This window comes from Polypterus senegalus, chromosome 1, assembly GCF_016835505.1.
Source record: "Polypterus senegalus isolate Bchr_013 chromosome 1, ASM1683550v1, whole genome shotgun sequence".
NCBI lineage: Eukaryota > Metazoa > Chordata > Cladistia > Polypteriformes > Polypteridae > Polypterus > Polypterus senegalus.
Window position 1 is genome coordinate 130,793,844 of NC_053154.1, and position 22,647 is coordinate 130,816,490.

Consider the following 22,647-nt stretch of genomic DNA (forward strand, 5'->3'; position numbering starts at 1 on the left):
ATTCCCGCTATCTCTTATGAAAATAACCATGTGCACCTCTGTCTTAAGAAGGGACGAGAGTTACAGGTTTTCTCCTTCCGCTGCCTTCTCACCGTATTCCGTTGGCGAAGGCCGTAGAACACCCTGGCGGAGTGATCCGGTAAGGACTACACCCAAGCACTGCCCGATTTCCTTGGCTTCTCTTTCCTGTCCGAGCTCAGATTAACGCGGGGACGCGAGGAAGCGCGGAGCTGTTGGTGTAGTAGGAGCCACCACCATTCCGTGTACCATCATCGCAAAAATTCCAACTTCAGCCAAGCAGGCGCGTCTCTAAACAGAAGACAGTACCGTTTCTTTAACTATTTGTGTCATCTTACAAAAGAGATCAAAACACGTCAATATGTCCTGGCAGAGCTACGTGGATAACCTGATGGCCGATGGCAGCTGCCAGGACTCCGCCATTGTCGGGTACACGGACGCCAAGTATGTCTGGGCAGCATCAGTCGGTGGTACTTTCGCCAGCATAACGGTAAGGATGGCATTTGAGTCAAAGCGCAAACGCCAGGCTTTCTTTTGACGAGCACAATGGAGGAATGTATTGGAAAGAAAAAAATCGTAGGAGTCTTTGATCGATGGTGAAGGCCCGGTACCCAGGAATGATGCATGTAATGTAGACACTGGGTATTTTGCAGAGCTATTAACGTAATCAAATACCGTCAGAACCATTTGCATTTAATTTCAATATGGACAGTATAGAGCACAAAAAATAACAAAAGGGTGGTGAGGTTGGAATAAAAGTGGCAGAGGCCCGTTTCCTGCATGGAGAGGAATTCCGTTAGATCTTGGAATCGGGACCTATCTCGGTTTTTAATAAACACTTTCACATTGATTTCGAAATTGCTTAAGCCAACATTTGGTTTCTGCTTCATCTTATCGATGAGCACAGCTATCGTTATTTATACCTGTTTGTATATCGTTTGTTTTTTTCCCAGTTCTTTTATAGATCTTAAACGGCAATGCGGGAAAAAATGAAGAGGCAAAACTGAATCCAATCAGGTCGGCCTCCGGAGTTACGCCAGTTTTCTGACGTAACGCTTTTAGCGAAGCCGAGGCATGTGGGGGGTGGTGGGCGATAATGTCGATCAGCGTAACTTGGTTTAGTGAATCCCAGCCTCGCTGGCTCCTATATGCTTCCCCCAAGATGGCGCCCTCCCTTTTTAAAGTCCTTTTCGCCATTCAATCTTTTGCTGCAATGCTGTTTATCCGCAGGGCGCAAAATTAACCAATAACAGTGCGTGTTTTTATTGTTCTAAGGTTGTGTATAAATTTTATTGTCGCTACATAATGGAACCGCTTTCCGTATGACACTGTAGGTTCGGAAAATGTTCGTGTGGATTATAAAATGTTAACCACCATTTTGTAAGAAAACCGAAGAAATAATGCAGAATAAACGTGGTAATGAGCAGTTCTGCTCTTGGCGATGTATTTCGTGAGGAGGTCATGTCGCTTTAACAGTCTTGTTGGGCCGTTTATTATCTTGCTCAGAATGGGCCACGGTGGTTTTTATGGCGTGTTTCATTCACCTCCCCCACCATCAAGGCTTAAATGTATTGTATCAAATAAAACAGTTGACGTTGAGGCACAATAGAAACAGACGTGAATGCATCGGGGTTTTGATTGTCCTTAAACAAAAAAAAAATCCATATTACCTGTCCTTTAAATTTATCCATGGTTTTCCTTACGCGTACCCTAGAGAGTTCATCTCGTCACCATAACACGTTATGTGACTTGTTTGATTATATGTACGGATGAATAAAGTATTCCCCTTTTGGTAAATGCCATGCAGCTTGTGTGTGTTGGATATTTTCTGATTCGGATCTCATGTATGAATTGTCGAGGTAATATTCTCGCTTTCTTGGTGACGTTTCTTGTTGCTCACACCGCTAGTCTGCGCATACATTTACTTAAGCATTGAACAAACCACATGCACAGTGTGTTCCATGATGTTAAAACGCGTATAGCATTACAAATGCAGTGTCTACTGCAAGGAGCCACTCTATTTAAGACGGGCTTCAAGTGAAATGAGTTACTATTCTCCATCAAAGCTTTGCATTCCATTCTCATTTATGGCAAATCGGAGAAAAGCCCCACGTGTAGGAAATGAAATGGCTGGGCCTGCCATGACTGTGCAGTTCTGCTGGAGGGCGACGCCTTCAAATACATCGAAAGCCGCGTGATAAATCTGACCACTGCGTTTCCTAGTGCGGTCGAAGTTGCCAAGCCGCAGCATCCACAGGACTGTCGGTGGAAAAGCCGCACTTGATGTGAACGCCGACTCCACCCACCAACCTTCGATTGCACCTGAACACACCTTTGAAACGCTCTGCCAGGGGATAGAAGTCCCAGAGTGGCCTGTCCGCATGGAGTCCAGCGCGCTGCGTGTTTTATCAGCCTGAATGAGCGATGCTCTCCAGCGACGCTTAATGGGCGGTAAGCAGCAGCAGAAGAAAAGGAGCGAGCTTTTTACATCAAACTTCAAGTCTCGCAGTAAAAGTTAGCTGACTCGCTTCTTCGAATAATGGGGCCTGAGGCGAGTGTGTGCATGACTCAAACAGCGGTAAAAATATAACGGTTTGGAGTAGCGCGAATTAACGTAGTAATTGAAGTCCACGGTGTAGTTAGGGCTATTACAGAAATTAGCACGCGGCCTGCATATACAAAATGGTACGTGGCAAAATAATTTGGCATTTACGGCGCCCAGGGTTAAACTGCCTTTTCTGAATCAGCAGTGTTGATTTTCCCTTCTGCAGTCAGTATATCATTTTTATATAATGTTTGTAAAATTGACTGTCGGTTGTATAGTTTTTCGTTTTCTCCTTAACTATCTTCTCTAAGTATAAGGCAGTTTGAACTTTTAATATTACAAAATATGTAATACAGTGATATTTAATTGATTTTCTGCTTTGTGCTTAATGGGATAATGTGTATCCTCCTTCATTCTTATGCATCAGTTTCACCACATTTTTGCTTCCATAAAATCAACTTTGAATTTTCTCCTATATGAATTTAGAACCAGTTGTGTGTTCATAAGGATTGCTTACTCACTTTGAAATCGCTTCAATTTTGTTTATGGCTCCTCCTGATTCACTAGTATGACAAAACCCTCACATATGATAATACTTTTTGATTCATCTTGATGTCTAATTATAAAAGCCCAAATTTTTTGCCTCCAGCCCCCACCCCCAAATTTGGCCCTTTAGACCCAAAAAACCCAATTTTTAAGTAATTTTTGGACTATATTTTGTGCCGAATTACACTCCTGTGATAAGGATTAAACCAATAGATGTCTTAAGTAAAAAATATCCAAAGGATCTGAGGTTGTGAAAGCAGCATCAACTGTGTCTAGAGGTGACAATTGGTCAGTTACTACTTTTCATAAAACTTGGAAAAAATTGGGATTGGTGGTAATAGGCAGTGTGGAGTGAAATTTTATGCCATTTTGAGGTTGCTGACCCTTTGAGACATGCCCAGAATGTCAGAAAAGGTAAATTTCAAATACAAGCCAAGCACAAGAGATTTTAATATCCTAAATATTTCATGTAACTGTTCCTGTTTATTGTGTACTTCTACCTCATGAAGTAAATCATTACATTTCTTAGTGTGGTTTACCCTAATAGACTTTTCAAAGTTTTGTTTTGTATAGGAATTAAACATTCAAGCGTGTTTTACCTATAGTTACAGTATAAGGTGAATTGCTAACTTGGATTTTTTTTTTACTAGGAAAAAGAAATGGCAGCTTTGTTTTGTTAAATGTTTGTTTACATTTAGGTTTATGCTGTGCATCACAGTGCCACAGGATTATTAGAATGTCTGGCATTCTATCTTCAAATCCTAGTCAAGGATTCAGAGAAATGTTTCTCCACATTTGACTGTATGTGAGAATGGATGCTTGCAGCCTGGTGGTGCAGTTGCAGTGCTGCTGCCATACAATGTTAAGGAGACCAAGGTTTGCATCCTGGATCCTTCCTGCATAGAGTTTTCATGTTTTCCCAGTGTCTGTATGGGTTTTCTGTGGATACTCTGGTTTTCTGTCACAGTCCAGTCTAGGTGGATTGGCAGTCCTTGTTGGTGTTTTTTTTTTGTGTGCGCGTGCCTGCCCACCCATCAATCTTGTTATAGACTGGCATCTTGTAAAGGGTTTGTTCCTGCCTTGTACCCTTGGCCTGCTGGGATAGGAGTTGGCATCTCCCACGACCCAGTTCTGGACTAAGCAGGATAGACAATGACCGACTGTTTTAAGACTTCAACAGTGGGGAGAAGTGCAAGGGGCCAGTGGTCAGAAAGAGGACGGTGCCTTTCATAGTGGTAACCCAAGGATATGCTAGTGCACATAACTGGTTGATGTCCTTTGGATGAGCCTGGGCCATAGTAACCCTGAACTTCATTAAGAAGGTTTAATGGTTGATGACTGGTTGCAAGTTTATGTTGCTAATGATATATTTGTAAATAAATTAAAAGTCTGGTAAGTTAATGGATTGAGGAGATACTGTGCTCTGTAAAATGCAGGGAAAAGGGAAGAATGCAGTAGCTTTTGTGCCATAAATTCCCCCAACAGAGGTTTTACATTTTTACAAAATACATGGCATAGAAATGATCTCTTATGTGCTACAGAATAAAGTTTTCCTTTCAAATAAAGTTTGTTAATCTTTGTGGCATTATAGTTCAAAATGTTTCAGACAAGGCAAACTCATATATATATATATATATATATATATATAGAGTAAGCTAAAAAAATACATAAATGGCCAGGTATCCGTTAACAAGGTGGGATGGTGATGCTGTTGTCAGTACTGTTGACTTGGTAACTGTCAGTGGTTTTTCTGTGGATGCAGCCCATATCCTCCCACAGTATAATAATGCAAGTATTAAGTTGGTCTTATATATGTATGATTGGGCCTTGCATTGTATAGATACCCTTGCAGCAGAAGTGGGTTTTTCCCAAAGTGTATTAAAATGTTAAGTATTGAAAGTATTATTAAAGAGCCAACAGGTTGCCCAGACCAGCAAAGCTAAATCATTTTGTTAAGAGCCCAGCACCATCTATTCTGTTATTATTCTGGCATATGGACTGAAACACCAACAGAGGAACTGATCCTTTTCGTAGAGTTTAGAAGGAGCAGGTGATTTTAGACTGGGCATCGAGGACACATACACTCTTTGCTAATATGTAAGTGGTCTTATTTGATAACTTGCTAGTGAGAGAATTAAGCCAAGCTTCTAAGAAGCAGTCATTATTCTTGACAGTGAAATGACAATCTTGTCTTTAAGCATCAGACTCTAATTACCATGCCGGTCGTGAAGAAATCTATAAAAGTTTTAACCTGTGATATTTTTTTTCCCCCTGTTTCCCCACTGATTATGATGGTTGAATGTGGATGTGCCTCAGAGCCACAGAAGCCTAAATGTTTTAGTCCTAACAACTGGCTGACTGTGAGTTTCTCAGCTGATCTGCTAGTCATCTGTTTTGTGGATTTAATAATTTTTGCTGAATATAGACTTCACTGCACTGAGGGGTAAAGTATTTTTCAATCTGAGTAAAGTGATACTCTTTAAGTAGCTGTCCAATCTTAATACTTGGTCATGTGTGGTGTGGACTGTAAGGACATTCTTGGTTTGTCCCTGAACCACCAACATCAACAAAGTTTGTATATTTGTTAGATGAATAGATATCTTCTTATTACAGTTGTTGATGCAGTGTGGACTGAAGATGTTGGCATTAGACCATATGGTAAAGATTGTAAACATTGGGCCCGAGTGATACGAGTGGCAGCATTAAAAAAGGAAGTTGCTGCCAGATTTGGATGGAACAGTGTCTCAGTAGTTGGCACTGTTGCCTTGCTGATAAAGCACCCTGTGTTTGAATCACTTCACCAATGGTTGTCCATACTGAGTTTGCATCTTTCCTTGTGCCTACAAGAGGTTTCCTCTTGCATTCCCTAAAGATGTTCGGTTAATCAGCAGTTCAGTTCCAACTTGGTGGCATCAGTGTGCAAGTATTGTTGTGAATTAGGAGCACTGCAATGGATTGACAACCTGGCACAAAACAGACTTGTATATATGCTCAGTGCTCTGTGACCGAATTGAATTGGTTTAACATTAGTTGCTGTTGATCACTATTTTTGTTCACTATTTGTAAGAATTCTTAACTTCTATTTGAAAAGGGTAATTGAGAATGCTTACTTCTATTTGAAAAGGGTAATTAAATTTTTAGTTTTTTTTTTTTTTTGCAATGTTCTTATACTAAAGGTAACAAAATTATGAAAATCATAAAGCTCAAGTGACTTCTGACAAATAATTGCAACATTTCAGTCTATTTGTTGTATGCTTATTGATACAAATATAACTTTAAATGTTAATAGTGAATAAATTGGCTTAGATACTTTATTAATCCCCAAGGGGAAATTCACATACTCCAGCGGCAGCATACTGATAAGACCAATAAAAGCGCAGTGCAAGTTAAAAAATGCAAGGTGGAGAGTATGAGGCAGGTATAAAGGTCTATAATCTTGTGTAGTGTTAACATTTAACCCTCAACCCCTGGTAGAATTGAAGAATCGCATAGTGTGGGGGAGGAACGATCTCCTCAGTCTGTCATTGGAGCAGGACAGTGACAGCAGTCTGTTGCTGAAGCTGCTCCTCTGTCTGGAGATGACTGTTCAGTAGATGCATTGAATTCTCCATGATTGACAGGAGCCTGCTCAGCGTCCGTCGCTCTGCCACAGATGTCAAACTGTCCAGCTTCGTGCCTACTATAGAGCCTGCCTTCCTCACCAGTTTATCCAGGTGTGAAGTGTCCCTCTTCTGTGTGCTGCCTCCCCAGCACACCACCGCGTAGAGAGTGCTCGTTACAACCGTCTGATAGAACATCTGCAGCATCTTATTGCAGATGTTTAAGGACGCCATCCTTCTAAGGAAGTATAATCGGCTCTGTCCTCTCTTGCACAGAGCATCAGTATTGGCAGTCCAGTCCAATTTATCATCCAGCTGCACTCCCAGGTATTTATAGGTCTGTACCCTCTGCACAAAGTCATCTCTGATAATCACAGGGTTCGGGAGGGGCCTGGGCCTCCTAAAATCCACCACCAGCTCCTTGGTTTTGCTGGTGTTCAGTTGTGGGTGGTTTGAGTCGCACCATTTAACAAAGTCCTTGATTAGGTTCCTATACTCCTCCTCCTGCCCACTCCTGATGCAGCCCTCGTTACCAGTGTCGTCGGCGAACTTTTGCACGTGGCAGGACTCCGACTTGTATTGGAATTCCGATGTATATAGGCTGAATAAGACCAGAGAAAGCACAGTCCTCTGTGACGCTCCTGTGCTGCTGACCACAATGTCAGACCTGCAGTTACTGAGACGCACATACTGAGGTTTGTCTGTAAGATAGTCCATGACCCATGCCACCAGGTATGAATTTACTCCCATCTCTGTCAGCTTGTCCCCAAGGAGCAGAGGTTGGATGGTGCTGAAGGCACTAGAGAAGTCCAGAAACATAATTCTTACAGCACCACTGCCTCTCTCCAAGTGGACAAGTGTATGCTTAACCACATCCACACACTGACTTCTCAGTTTCAAAGTCTATTTTATGTTTTAATTGTTTTACTTTTTTCATTTCTAGCCTCAAGAAATAGATGTGATAGTTGGAAAGGACCGAGAAGGTTTCTTCACCACTGGCATGACACTAGGTTCAAAGAAATGCTCTGTGATCAGAGATAGCCTTAATATTGAAGGTGACTGGACAATGGACATCAGGACAAAGAGTCAAGGAGGCGAGCCAACATACAATGTTTCTGTAGGCAAAGCTGGCAAAGGTAACTCCTGGAGCACTTTTTCATCTCTTTACATAGTGTGGTTTATTTCATATAAGTTTGAATTAAGTGTTGAATTTTTAATTTTAATAATGTTCCAGTAAGTTATTCTTGGGTTCTGATAAATGAAATAGTAATGTCAATTTTTAATTGTTTTCAGGAAGCCATTTTTACACACCTGCAAACTTTTTGTTTCTATTAGCGACTTTGTCACCTTAGTAGATGGCCCACGCATCATATGAAGGACTGTTTAGAAATTGAAATAGTGTAGAGTTCTTGTTCAGGAATTTGACAAAATAGACATGGTTAAATTTACAAATGTTGCAATTATACCAGTTTGAGAACAGAAGCATATCTAAACTGACATACCTTTTGGAATAGAGGGATAAGAAATGTAAAATAAAGAATTAATCAACTGCTTTATCTGAACTAATTCTGATATAAAAAAAAATTTAGGATATTTTGAAACAAGACACTTTTTCACTAACTACAACAACTGAAATCGGGTTAACAACCTAACTTGACATGTTATTGTTTTTATTAAAAGCCAGACTACTAAAGGAGCCTGTACTTAAATACTGAAACTTGCAGATATGACCAAAAGGATGATATGGCCGCAGTTCATGGCTATAAATGCCTACAATCCTGTTTTCCTACACAGAAAAATGAGCTGGTTTCTGAACAGTCGTCATTTATGTTATTAATAGTTCATACATACAGTTGAGGACCGAAGTTTACATACACTTAGAGTGAATCTGCAGATTTTATATTAACCTATACATTTTACACATCATTTTAAAAGCAGCACAAACCCCACCACCCAAAAAAGTGTTCAGATTGCTTCACTTTTTATTAACTATAGCATAATTCCAGTTATTTACATTTTTACATACACTTTGTTCACTGTGCCTTGAAACGGCGTGGACAATTCCAGAAAATGATGACCAGTCTTTAGACAATTAGACATTGAGCTTCTGATATCCAGTTTGCTTAACTGGAGTCAACATGTGGATTTATATTAAGGCCTACCATCAGACTCACTGCCTGTTTGCTTGACATAGTGGGAAAATCGAAAGAAATCTGCCAGGACCTCTGGGGGGAAAAAAAATTGTGGACCTCCACATATCTGCTTCATCCTTGAGAACAATTTCTAAACAACTGAAGGTTCCATGTTCATCTGTACATTTCATAATACACAAGTATAAACAACTTGGGGCCACACATCCATCCTATTGCTCAGGAATGAGACACATTCTGTCTCCTAGAGAAGAAAGTCCTTTGGCACGAAACCTGCAAATCAATCCCAGAACAACAGCAAAGGACCTTGTGAAGATATAGGAAGAAACAGGTAGACAAGTATCCACAGTAAAAGCAGCCCTATATCAACATATCCTGAAAGGCTGCTCAGTAAGGAAAAAGCCACTGTTCCAAAGCCACCATAAAAAAGCCAGACTGTAGCTTGTAGTGGCACATGGGGACAAAGGTCTTGCTTTTCTGGAGAAATGTTCTCTGGTGTGATGGGTCCAAGATCAAACTGTTTGGCCATAATGATCACGATTACGTTTGGAGGATAAAGGATGAGGCTTACATGCCAAAAAGCACCCACCCACCAACCGTCCGGCATGGGGCTGGGAGAATGATGTCATGTGGCTGCAGATTGGTACACTTCACAAAATAGATTGCATCGTGAGGAAGGAAGGTTTATGTAGATAGACTGCAGCAACATCTCAAGCTCAGCAAGGAATTTGAAGTTCAGTCTCAGATGGTTCTTCCAAATGGGCGTTGACACCAAGCATACCTCCGCAGTTGTGGCAAAGTGGCTTAAGGACAACAAGATCAAGGTATTAGGGTGGCCATCATAAAGCCCTGACCTCAGTCTGATTAAAAGATTTGAGAGCAGAACTGGAAGTGTGTGTGAGCAAGGAGACCTACAAACTTGTCCCAGTTAAACCAGTTCTGTCTGTAAGAATGAGACACAATTTCAGAAACGTCTTGTACAAAGCTTGTGGAGGGCCACCTAAAATTTGTAGCTCAAGTTAAGCAATTTAAAGGCAGTGCTACCAAATACTAACAAAGTGTATGTAAACTTGCGACCCACTGGTATTGTGATATAGTCAATTAAAATGAAATCTGTCTGTGAACATTTTTGGGGAAAAAAATACTTTTGCCCTGCCCATAGTACATGTCTTAAATGATATGCCAAATTTATAGTTTAGTATGGAATCTGTGGTGGGGTAATGAAGTGAGTTTTATGTACAATTGTGACTTCAGCTGTCCACAGCACACAGCCAAAAGAAACTGGACGTAACGTACTGTGAAGCAGTGAAGGCACCTGTGACGGTGTGATCGACCTTAGTTATGAAGGTGTAGAAGGATGAAACTACTATGGTGCCTTTTTCCTGTTGCTTTTCATTCAGTGCTATTTTATATTGTGCACATCACCCATTTGTTCTTGCTTCTTTGGCATTTCAAAATACATGTTCTAGGGCTGTCAGATCGAATATTGCTATTCAGATATAATTCGGATTTGTTTAAAATTTGTGAACCCACAATTAGTTTCTGTCTTACGTGGTTTGACACACAGTTCTTAAAACAATGAGGTGTAATAGGAGATATTAAGCTCACCTTTATTATTGCCGCATGTGTGTTGTGCAGACCCTGACTTTTCAAGGGAAGACTTTTTATTTTGAATGGCATGATATAAACGGTACCCTGCCATTGCCTATTGGATACCTCCAAAGTAATAAAACAAGACCACCTTCAACCTGCATGCCTTTTGTCTGCTCTTTTAATTTGCTCACTATTCTTGCCTTGTGACAGTCTTACTAAACTGACCTGGATTCCTCCTGATCCTTGTCAGAATAGTGAGCCACAGCAGCAGCCACAAAAGGAATTTAAATTGTTACAAGCCACATGTGCTGGTACTGTGCTTTATTACATCATTTATATATATATATATATATATATATATATATATATAAAATTTTTTTTCCCCTCACCATGAATCTGCAAAACATGAACCACTTGGGACAATATTGTGTGATTCTATGCAGGTTAGGTGCATTGTCGATTCTAAATTGTCCCTAGTGTGTGCTTGGTGTGTGTGCCCTGCGGTGGGCTGGCACCCTGCCCAGGGTTTGTTTCCTGCCTTGTGCCCTGTGATGGCTGGGATTGGCTCCAGCAGACCCCCGTGACCCTATAGTTAGGATATAGTGGGTTGGATAATGGGTGGATGGATAGTTTGTAGCATGCTGTTCGTGACCTGTGCTATAATTGTCTCGTAATATGTCTAACTGCTATAAGGACAGCTGTGAGGAATGGGTGCAGAGCACCTCCGTGGGAATAGCTGAGTGACAGGGTGAAGGATAGTGCCTTCGTGCCCAACAGGCTGAGTGGTTTAGAACTTGTGCAGCAGCCATTTGTACTAGACTAAAAACAATATGGCTGTGCTGATGCTCCTGTTTTATAAGGTGCAGCTGCTTGGAGTTTTGATGGCTTATATGTAAATTTCATTTGCCTGAGTGAGTACTCTTTAGATTTTTTTTTTTTTTTACACTGTTGGTGTGTGTTCTTGTTAAGGCCACAGCTACACCCATTCCACATAATAAAGTATAGCATTTTTAATTAGAACATTTAAACCTTATTTTTAGGCTACTATGAAAGCCCTAATATGTTCTTATTCCAGATTAAAGTTACCAAATAACATTAAAAACTGTCATCAACTCAATGGGCAATAAATGCTTGTATGTTGTGTGCATTCCAATACAGTATTGATATTTTTTTTTGGGCCACAAAAATTGATTTGGGGAGCTAGTTCACAGCAACCAGCCAATGGTACCTGGAGCAACAATGTTTTAATGGTAGTCTTGTTGCCTGCATGCAGCAAAATCTAAAAACAATACTTTCACAGTCTTGTTCAAGGCATTTTTATGGCAGCAGAAGCTCTCCGTATTGAGCAGAGACCAAGCAAGTTATGAAATTGCACGGATGGTCCCAGCTTCTTGCAGTAGAAGACTGTTTGGTTTGGCTCGTTACCAGTTTATACCATTTTACTGTGTAATCTTCATAGTGCAGACACATGAAATACAATGAGACAGTATATTCGGACCTAAACTGTATCATTTTGAAGATTATAAAATAGTTTTCTCAACAGTTCACTTTTAAACCACTTTTTTTTTTTTTTTTTTAAAACTGTCCTATGCCTTTGGCATCTGGTACATGACAAATCAACCCTGGACAGGAATCCAGGTCTCTGCAGGGCACACTGACCTGAATGTGACTCATACAAGGTCAGTTTAGTGTTTTCAGTCAATCAAACTTGCAAATCTTTGATATTTTTTGAAGAAACTGGAATATTCAAGGAGGAAAAAAAAAACTGGAGAGAATGTGCATACCCCAACATAGAAACTGGCTGTGGTTATGATTTGAGCACAGTCCAAAAACCTTATAGATGTGGCATTGCTATGCACTGCTTCTGGAAACTGGTATGTGTAAACTCTGGCATTTGACTCCGTTCTCCTACATCCTTTTACAAATAGTGTTGAAATGCTAAAAAGATTAATTTTGTATTTTAGGTTCATATCAATCAGTAATGTACCTTGGTTATGATATTTATTTATACATTGATCAGTTCTTTGCCAAGATATCAAAGAAAAGTGAGGCTAATCTTAACATCTAATTTTATGTGTCGAGAATGAGTTTGGAAATGTCACTGGTTATTACCTGTAATTTGAATGGTATCCCATCTAAGTCTGGTTCCTGTCTTGTTTCCCATGGTACTCTGATTTGTTGCTACTCTTATCACACTATGCAAGTACTATCAAACGCAATTTACCTTATCAAAATAAACATAATTCAGTATCAGCAGTTCATGGCAGTAAATGGCCTATCTAGTAAATACTACACAGAAAAAGGAGTTAATCTCTGAACAGTCTGTTTATCTCTGTCTGAGTAGTGTTTTTATATGTTACTAATAATTGACCTATACATAAAGTACAGCCGGTAAGAAACTGGACTTGGCATACTAAGCAGCAGTGATGGCACCTGTGACAGTGGGAAAAGCCTTGGCTATAGAAGTACACTTGTATTTATAATGATGTGCAATGCTTAAAAAATTAGAGACCTCCATTTGTGAGATCAGTAAATATTAGGATTTCTGTGAAGTTTTCTAATATTTAAAGCATGATAAAAAAAATATAAAAGTCAAATTATATTATGTCTGCAAGTTACATATGCACATTCTCACACTTTCTGCATGGCTTTTTCTGTTCAATTTTACTTCCATAGCTCAGATTTTCTAGATTAAATTGGCCAGTATGTGTTTGTGTGTCTTTGTCCTTAAGTAGACTGGTGGGTTTCTCCTCAAATCCAATACTACCATATAGTGTAGTAAGGATGCAAAGGACCTCAACAAGTCTAGATGTTGTCAGGTAGTAAATGACGAATCCTCTGGTAGGCGTCCTTTCAAAGTTTTGAATGTAGATGGTAATGTTCTTTGAAATTTGAGCATTTTGCTTTTTTTAAATGTAATGAGGACAAGATGAAGCTCCAAAGTGTGTGTGTATGTAAGCTGATTTTGGGTTACGGCTGTTGACGACATAGCTGCTTTGTTAAAAAGCACAAATATATAAAGTTTCTCCCTACACTGCTGCAACCTGCTTTACTGTGGTATGCACGGTAGACTTGTATAATTTTAAAATGTGCTGTTTTGATTTTTACTGTTTATGTAAATGTTCAGGACCGAGTCTAATGCCATTTTTCTAAATTGGTGCTAATCAGAATGTAAAGTTCATTTTCATCTTGACTTGATGAATAGCTGTAGTATAAAGAGAATCCTTGGTGCTGTGTAACAAAAAACTAGGTAGCTATTTGTGCTGTATATGACAATCATTAACGCATGGTTCAGTTAAAACAAACAGTTTTAAACATAAAGAACAAAAAACATATAATTCAAATGAAATGAGTTGAATTTCTTAGTCTAAGAGGACTACAAAATGGATTTGCCCATGCAATCTGGGAGCTTTTACAGCCATCAGTGAAACCTGAAAGCCAAAAAAAACTTTCTTTAATGGAACATCAGTTTTCATTCCACTATTACTAGAAAGTCAAAAACTTGATTTGAACAGGGACTATGCAGTCCTATTCAAAATGTTTATTAATATAAATGATTAAAAATATATGTAAACAATATAAGTATTCTTGATCCTGTCTTTATAGAAACCAAGATGCAAGGTTTCGCATCAGTATTAAGTTTGCTTACAATAATCCAATAGTACTGTACGTTAATGAATATTCAGCTTTTCCTTGAGTTTGTCTCAATACCATATAAATTATGATCCAAGTTATAAATTAAAATTTAACATGCATAGAAAATATTTAACTGTACTTAACAACAATGAGAAATAAAAATGAGAATTCAAAAACAATTTGTCTTCCTGTCTTGCCTTATCAGTATTCATGAAATATGTGATCGTTCAATATAGATTTAAAATTTTGAGGCGTAAACACTTGTTTAGAGCAGTTATTCTGGACAATTGCTTTGTGCTCCTCACACACCTAAGTACGTAAGGGAAGTGATTATGTTAACAGAAGGCTTACACACTACTGCATCTCGGCTTCCAAGAGTAACTAACAGATAAAATGTATCTCTTGAGGTGTTGTCAGAGTTCAGGGGTTCAGCTTTCATAGAAGATTGTGGAAACATGTTCCTACTGCATCTCCTTAGCCCTGAAACACATTTTGGAATAGAATAAATAAAAAGCACACCAGCCTGATAAATGCAGCAGTTTTACTTTCAGTATCTCTTGGTAAACATGACATACAGTACACATTAAAATAGGCTAAAACCACTTTAAAAAAGCAGAAAACCAGACACACATACATAAACGCTGGTAAAATACTGAAGCTGAAAAATGTCGAGAACCTGTGAACGTTTAATGCTAACTTTTGTCACCAAAAATGACCCTGAACTGGATTCAGGAGGTTTAGTGCTAGTTAGACTGACAATCTTAGTGTTGTGTGTGGCTCTGAGAGTGTTCCCCAGGTAGTTTTAATAGTCAGGTAGCTATTCAGATTGCCCAAGTGTAATAGGGTACATTTTAGTAATTTATACAGTTACACTTGCCTGTTAAGTTTGCTAAATTTGATGCCGTTCACATTTTCTGTACAGCTGTTTTCTATATCAGTTTAGCCAGGTCAGGGTTCCAGGGGCAGAAGCCTTCTCAGCATATAGGGCACATAAACACACACTTGGCCCACAAAAAAAAAAAAATACATTAGCATATTGCACATTTAGTATGTTATACAAAGCATAATGCATTAGGTATATTTAAACAAAGCTTTAAAGCTAAATTACTGGAAATGTTTTCCTGAAAACAGTAAAGTGCTAAAGAATATTAAATGGTAAAATTAAACAAAAATGAAAAGTGGAAATTTTACCTTGTGACTTTTTAAAATGTATTATTTTGCATATATGAAAGATTCTAATTCTAATGAAAGATCTAGTCACTATAGAAATGTGTGAGCTAACAAGTGAATGTAATTAATTTAACTCACTGTTGTGCTTGATATTTCCTGTGTGAATGTTCTGTTAGATGGAATGTAACTTTCCCCCATTATGATGTTAGAGCTGTCAGGTTTCTGCCACTAAATGTTAGAAGTCAACAAAACTAACAGTAATAGACACCCCTTTTTAATGTGACTTGATCCTGAATGCTGTCTTTTCTAACTATCACATTTTTTTTCTAAAAACTTCCTTTCCTTTTTTCTTTTTTTCAGTCTTGGTTCTTGTAATGGGCAAAGAAGGGGTCCATGGAGGAGGATTGAATAAGAAGGCATACTCAATGGCAAAATACTTAAGGGATTCTGGGTTCTAGGTTACATGCAGGCATACTCAGTAGTTCAAAATGAGAAACACAAATTGCTATTAAAATTTCCCCTTTAAAGCTGTCACATTATTGTCTTGGAAAAGTTTAATAGCAATGAAGGGTAATGGGGGTAAGAACTTGTGTCTCCTTTGTATCCCTGTGTTAGTGGGGAAAGCTTTTTCAGTTCTATTCATTTTTTTTGTTTTGTTTTGTTTCCTTGTGTACTCCAGCATTGGTTTTAGTCATGGGAAAAGAAGGTGTCCATGGAGGGCAACTCAACAAGAAAGCATTTACCATGGCTCACTACCTGAGGAAGTCTGGATATTAAGCAGCCTGTCCCCATCCACCTAGCAACTCATTCTCATCACCATCCAGTTGCATTGGCAGTGCTACCAGACTGTAGCTTCTTTGTTATTTTCCTTGCAACCCCCCCCAGTCTCTCTCCCCCCCCCACCTTGGTTTCATTCATTACCCTTCCCTCTTTGTTCATTTAGGTGTTTTAACACTTGTATACCAGTACCATTGTTGCACCATAGTTAATTAGCATGTTGTTACTTTAATGTTTAAAAAAATATATATATAACTTGGCTGCTGTTAAACCTGGGCACTGCTTTTTGTTAATGTATAGAGACTGAAGAACAAGTCATACCAAATGAAGGAGGCTTATGAAGGACAACTACATTAAATAAAGTGAACTTTGCATACGAAGGTGCCGGTAGTACAATCGTGAATTGATCGATTTATTTTGAGCACTTTGAGCGGTAACATGGCTCATTTAGTCTTCCTTTTCTAGAGCATGTCTGGGAGGGAAATTGTGCATGCATATCTCTTGGCTTGTTTAGCTTCTGTTCATATTTCCACCCCTTTTCCCTGTTTAGCTGCCCTTGCTTATTTGTGCAGGTGACCCTCAAATCACTCCACAAAATATGTTGCTTTTGAATTATTTTACCAATTAGGCCTTTTCCTATGTGATCACTCATAACTCCTGATTTAGAGTTGCAGAATCCTGCATCCTAGGCTTTGTATTGTTGCACTCGTGCAGAAGGGGGGCTCTGAGAGTGGGCTGCTGCCCTGTTTTAGGGTGAGTGCAACTCTAGAAGCTTGTTTCAGAATGCAGGTTGTGTTGCCTCTCATTCACATTATTGACTTTATAATCTCCATGGACATTCCATCATTGCAATAGCTCAGGCACTTAAAAGTATTGTTTGCCAGTTCCTGTAATGTATAACTTTTTATTTTTAAGTAAGGCTGCCATGATGGACAGTGGATATCCTAAAAGAGCCATCCTGGAGTGTGTCCAGTTTCAATTTTTACATAGGACCAATTTAAGTTGCAGCTTGGCATGTAATAAACACAAACAAAACTGCTGTAATCATTTATGAAGGACTGCTGCCTGCTTCACCCATATTCTGAAAGTAAATGCTAGCTGGTAGTCCACCTGGATGGTAGGAAGTACTGGTTATTACCAGCATATGGAATGGCTACAGCAGACTCCTTTGTTGTAACACATCTTATATGTTGCAAAGAAAAGAAATGAGTTACTGCATTTGATCCTCTAAGTCCAGGCTGTGGGAAAGCTGTGGAATAAATTGCCTTGTGCTCTAGTCATCAAAAGTGTGCTGTCAAACTGTCTGTTAAAGCACGGTACTAAATGTATGTCCGGTTAGAAAGAAAACTGACAATTGAAGTTCTGCATACACTAAATCAATGGGAGACGGTATTGGTTGGAATAAGAAAACCTGGTTGTCTCAAGAAAACTTTTTACAAAAAGAAAAAAAAAAAATCTGTTTATCTTGTGCCATAAAGTTGTAGAGATGATCAGTTGCTTTTGTGAGATGGATTTTAACCTGCTGCCCAGTAAAGAGTCATTTGAATGGCACTTCCTTAGAGACATTTTAGCATATGCTGGAAATGTTCAGGCCTTGTGGAATATGTACAGATTTTAAAGAAAAAACAAACAAAAAACAAAAAAATAAACACCTTGTTGCTGATTTATGTTCATTTCTTTCCCTGCACTTATTTTCTTACATCTGGGATACAGTCTAACTCATCTGATTTAATATGCATTTAAATAAAATGCCATAAATCAATAAACCACCTTGTTTACAGACAGATTAAATAAATTTATTCCAACCATTGGAGTTGTGGATGTGGTTTTGTGTTTTTTTTTTTTTCCTTTTCATAAATCAATGATAATAATCAAAATTTGTACTTTGTTATGAAGTTCCAAGGAATACGCCACATTTATTTACACAAAGTGACCCTACATTAGTCATGGGAAAATAACATTCAGCAACTTAATAGTACAATAGAAAAATACTCCTTTACATTTAAGGGATAATCAATTTCCTTCTAAATCACACAACAAGCTCACTGCGTCCCAGGTGTGATGGGATGTGGTAGTTTTTAATGAATTTTGGAATAAAAGTAGCTTGGAATGCATTCTAAAGCTAACAGTCACTGTGGCTGGAAGGGTGGTGCTTTTAATTAATTATGTTTGGGGGAGAGTGGTATAAAAAGATTCCAAAGGCTTTAACTGACCATCCATTGGTACAATTCAATATCTTTTAAGAATTGATGGGTGCATGACACCTCCCAAAACACACGTAGAATGGCTACTGTAAAAGAACTACAGGCTTTCATAGACGCTCACTGTGTACATGTGACAGCAATTACCATAATCACTCTAGAAGAAGGCTACATTGCGTCTCATGTTTTGCTCAAATGCTTCTTATATATTATATAAACAAGTGACAAAGTACTGTGATCCAATCAGACGAGACACAAAAAAAAATCTTCATAAAATACAGGCCCATTCTTGGAAGAAAACCTCAAGCCCTCAATCAGAATTTGAAAATGGTTCACCTTTCAATACGACACTGACCCAAAGCAACTGCAGGAATGTGAAGGACCTTCAGTAGAGCCCAGACCTAAATCCTACTTAACAATCCTTGAGCTAACTTGATAAGGTAAGTTCATCGATGGTCACCATGCAATTTTGACGGCACTTGAAAAAGGAGGAGGAATGGGCACATATTCCACCTTACCGGTGTGCACAACTCTACTTGTTTATTTTTTCAGAAATTTTCATTTTGATGTTTCACAGTACAGTTTGTAAACAAGTCTTATCTTCTTGTTTAGGTCAACACAAGGTGTACATTTTTAAGGGGGTGATGACTTCTCTATAGACTACAAGTGTATAGACACAGTTCCACTTATTTTCTGAAAACTTTTAACATTTAGAAAATGCATTTTCAAAAAAAGGTACTAAAACAGATTACATATACTATTTGCAGCTGGAATCTTTGGGAAAATTACAAAAAGGTGAAAAGGCTCGGAGAGCTAACCAAAAACAAAAAAGGAAAGTGACCCTATTACAAAAGTAAAAAAAAATACTTTATGATACAAGCACTCTGTTTACTTTCTTAATGTGTAGTAACAGAAGAAAGATTTCATTGACATTGCTGATTTCTGTTGCTGATTTCTGGAGGCATATTTTGAACAATATGAAAATATTCCTCTTGTAGTTCACTGTAATTGTAACAGAATAATGCTACTTTAGCAAAGCAAGCAGAAGTTGCCTGCTTGTGAACATTATTTTTAATTAGCATATTTACATATTGAAGAAAAATTATTTCTGGGAAAGCAATTTTTCTGAATAAAATGTGAAATGCAGCTCATTTTGGTGCACTATGGTTACCATCCAGTGATTGTATTCAACAGTCTAATGTTAGCAGTGGTTATTTAAATAAAGTTCACCAGTATCGAAAAAAAATTGTTCCATTTAAAAAGTTGCCAAACTGACACCGCATTTATTTTGACACGCTCGCATTGGGCCCCCATCTTCTGTCAGACCTAGAGGGGAAAAAAACTGATGCACAAAATATATATTAGCATGGCTGGCAAAACTTACAAAAGTGTGTAATAGATGTATTCAATGCTGCAATTTACTGTTTTTTTATATGACCATTTTTTCTTTTATTTCAACATTTTAGTAGATTTCCAAACAATTAGCCATTTTATATAAAAGTGAATTGGGAAATGGCAACATTACTACATAAACAAAAGTGCTCAGTCACAGCAATTTAATCATATTGTTAGCTGCAAAGCTATGCTCAAGTATGCAAAATGACATACTGACCAAGATATGACTTAAGGTGTCATTTAAATTACTGTCATTACAGTTAAGCTGATCTAGCAGTGCTTACCAATATTGTAGTGCTTTTCAGTATTCACTATTGCAAACTCTTACTGAAACAGGTTTTATCAAAAAGATCTCGGTACAAGCTCCATGGGCTAAATACCACTTCTAATCTCTTGACATTTTAAGGTTTTCTTGCCTGTTCTTGTTTTTTTTGCCCGGGCCATGTCTGGCTGCTTTTAATGAAAAGATATGAAAGGTCAATCATGATATAGCATATATATATATATATATATATATATATATATACATTCTATACACATTTTCTTTTTAAACACCTCTTATTTGGAATTTCTGATACAATGTTTTCTTTATACATGATTTCTTATACATGATTTATACTTTATACATGATTTATACTAACAAGAGCTGCTTGGAATTCTGATACAACTGCATACTAATTTGTATTTACATTTTATATACACAGTACACACAACTTTAAACTTATTTAGCCCTGTGACCATTGTGCAGTTTTCTAATGGTGGCCAAAGTAACCTACATAATTTTTACATTTCACAAAATTCCACACAACATGACATTAATTATCACAGTGGATATTATATAACCAATAACCATTACCTTGTCGATTTAAAGTGCAACTGTAAAAGACCAGCATTATGTTGTTAGTACATAATGTTCTTTGGCTGTTTCATGATGTAGCCAGGCATTTTTATCATTCCAATTTGGCCGCCTTTGGTTGACTTGGATGCAGAACTCCTAAACAATACTATACACTGACCACTAACGGCTGTGGGCTTTAAATTAAAAGAATTCAGTCATAAGTGGTTAAGTGCAGTAGGTGCATCCAGCTTCATTAAATAGTATCTGAACCTCATTTCTAGGTAGGCTTCTTTGAAGGGTCACAACAGTTAAGCAAAGCTATGCATATTGCTTTCATGTGCACTTTGCTGAAGCTGTACAACAACAGATTCAACAGTTACTTCCTCTTCTGTCTCACTATTTATTTCATCGTCGTCATCATCATCATATTCAGAGGACTCGAGCACATCCTGGTTTGGTCCTGCCATTGTACCAAATGAATGTGCACTGGTTGAGGCTAAAGACCTTAAAAGTGGAGTACTTTCTGAAGCTTCTTCATGACTGCTGTCTGCTTCATCTGTGTCAGAATCAGAATCTCCTTGAGATGGCACAACCTTCTGTTTGCATATGGGACATGTCTTTTTAGTTTTGGTAAGCCAAGGATCTACACACTTGCAATGGTATGCTAAAAACAAAGATGAAAGTAATTATTCATTAAAAAACAGAAAAATGCAGAAATATTTATCCAAACATTCTCAAGACCTACATGTTCCATTTCAAGGTCTTATCAAGCCAAACACTATCCCCCCACCATCTTGCACAAGGTCGCATATACTGTAGCCCTGAAAAGAGGGCACTTTTTAACACACATCAACAATTACTCCTTGAAAGGGTTCAATTTAGTGGAAGCTGTGCTAAAAGGAAAATGTACTGTACATAATGCACACAGACCATGACAGGCCCAAACTTTCTGGAGCTGCAAGAATAGCTCCATCAAACTGCAGAACACAGAAGTAACACTTACATGGCTAAGTTTATTCCATTAGGGATATTTACAAACTGCTCATGTGTAGTTTGCACGTTCTCCCCATGTTTGTGATATTTGTGATTGTGCCTTGTGACTAGACATGCTTTTCATTCAGAATTGATTCCTACCTTGCACCTAATACTGCTGGGACATGCAACTACTCTTTGTTAAGCTGAACTGCATATGAGGTTATAAAATTGATGGATAGACTGTTACTTTGATTTTTTTAGTTCTTTAGTACTGTATATATCAAATAAAAAATATGGCAGACACAGCACACATCATTAAGCCATGTTTCTTCCTACAGATAATTAGGGTGTTGTACCGTGTATATATAACGAATGAATATAATGAGAAGTCAAACAAAATGACACCTTTTACTGGCTAACTATAAAGATTACAATATGCAAGCTTCTGAGGCAACTCAGGCCTGAAGATTTCATCTCAAGCCTTATTTCATGTTGCATGCAGTGTCATTGAAATAAATAAATGAAGAAAAAAAAAACAAATACAATCTGTAAATAAGTAACAAGAGCATATTTTAGTGATACAACATTATTTATGCACAAATATCTTTGTTTTTTATTTATCAACATATTTCGCAATACAGTTACAGATCGATTTATTTAAATTTTGTCCAAAATATTCCTTCATATGTCTGCAGTCCTTGATCAGCTGTGTTAAAAAAGTGTTCATGGTCAGAGGACTGATGGCTTCATTAGCTTAATTTGTATAAAATATCTGAAGCCTGATCATTTATGGTTTACAGCTATAAGGGAAATGTGGTAAAAATTAGTAGTACTTCTTTCCACCAGAGTGCATCTTCATATTTCAGTGTAAAATTAGAAATGAAATATCTTCCTATTTAATGAACATACAACAGAGCACTATACATGCTTAATTCATTTCAAACTGTGAATTATAGAATGAGGAATGTTGGTAATGTAAGTGTGACATTCTGTGGGATAACTATCAATATTCTAACAGTAATTTGGAGAAATGTTCATAACAAGCAAGATCAATTATCTTGCATGATAAACAATATCTGCAAGGTAGAAAAATGGAATAATGGAATTGCATTACACATAATCTATGCTAAACCACCCAATTTTGTCTGCTTCATCACATAAGCAGCACTAGAAACGGAAGACAGCTTATTTTATTTTTTAATAT

At 38.0% G+C, this 22,647-nt stretch overlaps 2 protein-coding genes across 4 annotated transcripts in view; one reads left to right on the forward strand and one right to left on the reverse strand.

The window, feature by feature from the left end:
- Nucleotides 1-167: 167 nt before the first annotated feature.
- On the forward strand, nt 168-17,842 carry LOC120532222 (profilin-2-like). Of its 2 annotated transcripts, none has more exons than XM_039758074.1 (3): nt 168-508; nt 7,652-7,844; nt 15,618-15,791. In XM_039758074.1, the coding sequence occupies exons 1-3, from the start codon at nt 380-382 to the stop codon at nt 15,713-15,715; spliced, it is 420 nt and encodes a 139-aa protein (XP_039614008.1). In that variant the 5' UTR covers nt 168-379; the 3' UTR covers nt 15,716-15,791. The 2 variants fall into 2 exon arrangements, with proteins under 2 accessions (XP_039614008.1, XP_039614015.1); XM_039758081.1 differs by lacking the exon at nt 15,618-15,791 and adding an exon at nt 15,937-17,842 and having other exon boundaries at nt 171-508.
- Nucleotides 17,111-22,647, reverse strand: part of rnf13 (ring finger protein 13) — a 127,603-nt gene continuing 122,066 nt past the window's right edge. For both annotated transcript variants that reach the window (XM_039758066.1, XM_039758061.1), the window contains exon 10: nt 17,111-21,132. In XM_039758066.1, coding sequence (XP_039614000.1) covers nt 20,777-21,132 — 356 coding nt within the window. In that variant the 3' untranslated portion in view covers nt 17,111-20,776. The remainder of the gene's footprint in view (nt 21,133-22,647) is intronic.

What these genes read in the sequence shown, in the direction of transcription:
- LOC120532222 (XM_039758074.1), top strand. Translation starts at nt 380, where the DNA reads ATGTCCTGGCAGAGCTACGTGGATAACCTGATGGCCGATGGCAGCTGC. An exon ending in GTACTTTCGCCAGCATAACG is followed by an intron (nt 509 to 7,651) that starts GTAAGGATGGCA and finishes TTTCATTTCTAG; the next exon opens with CCTCAAGAAATAGATGTGAT. An exon ending in TGTAGGCAAAGCTGGCAAAG is followed by an intron (nt 7,845 to 15,617) that starts GTAACTCCTGGA and finishes TCTTTTTTTCAG; the next exon opens with TCTTGGTTCTTGTAATGGGC.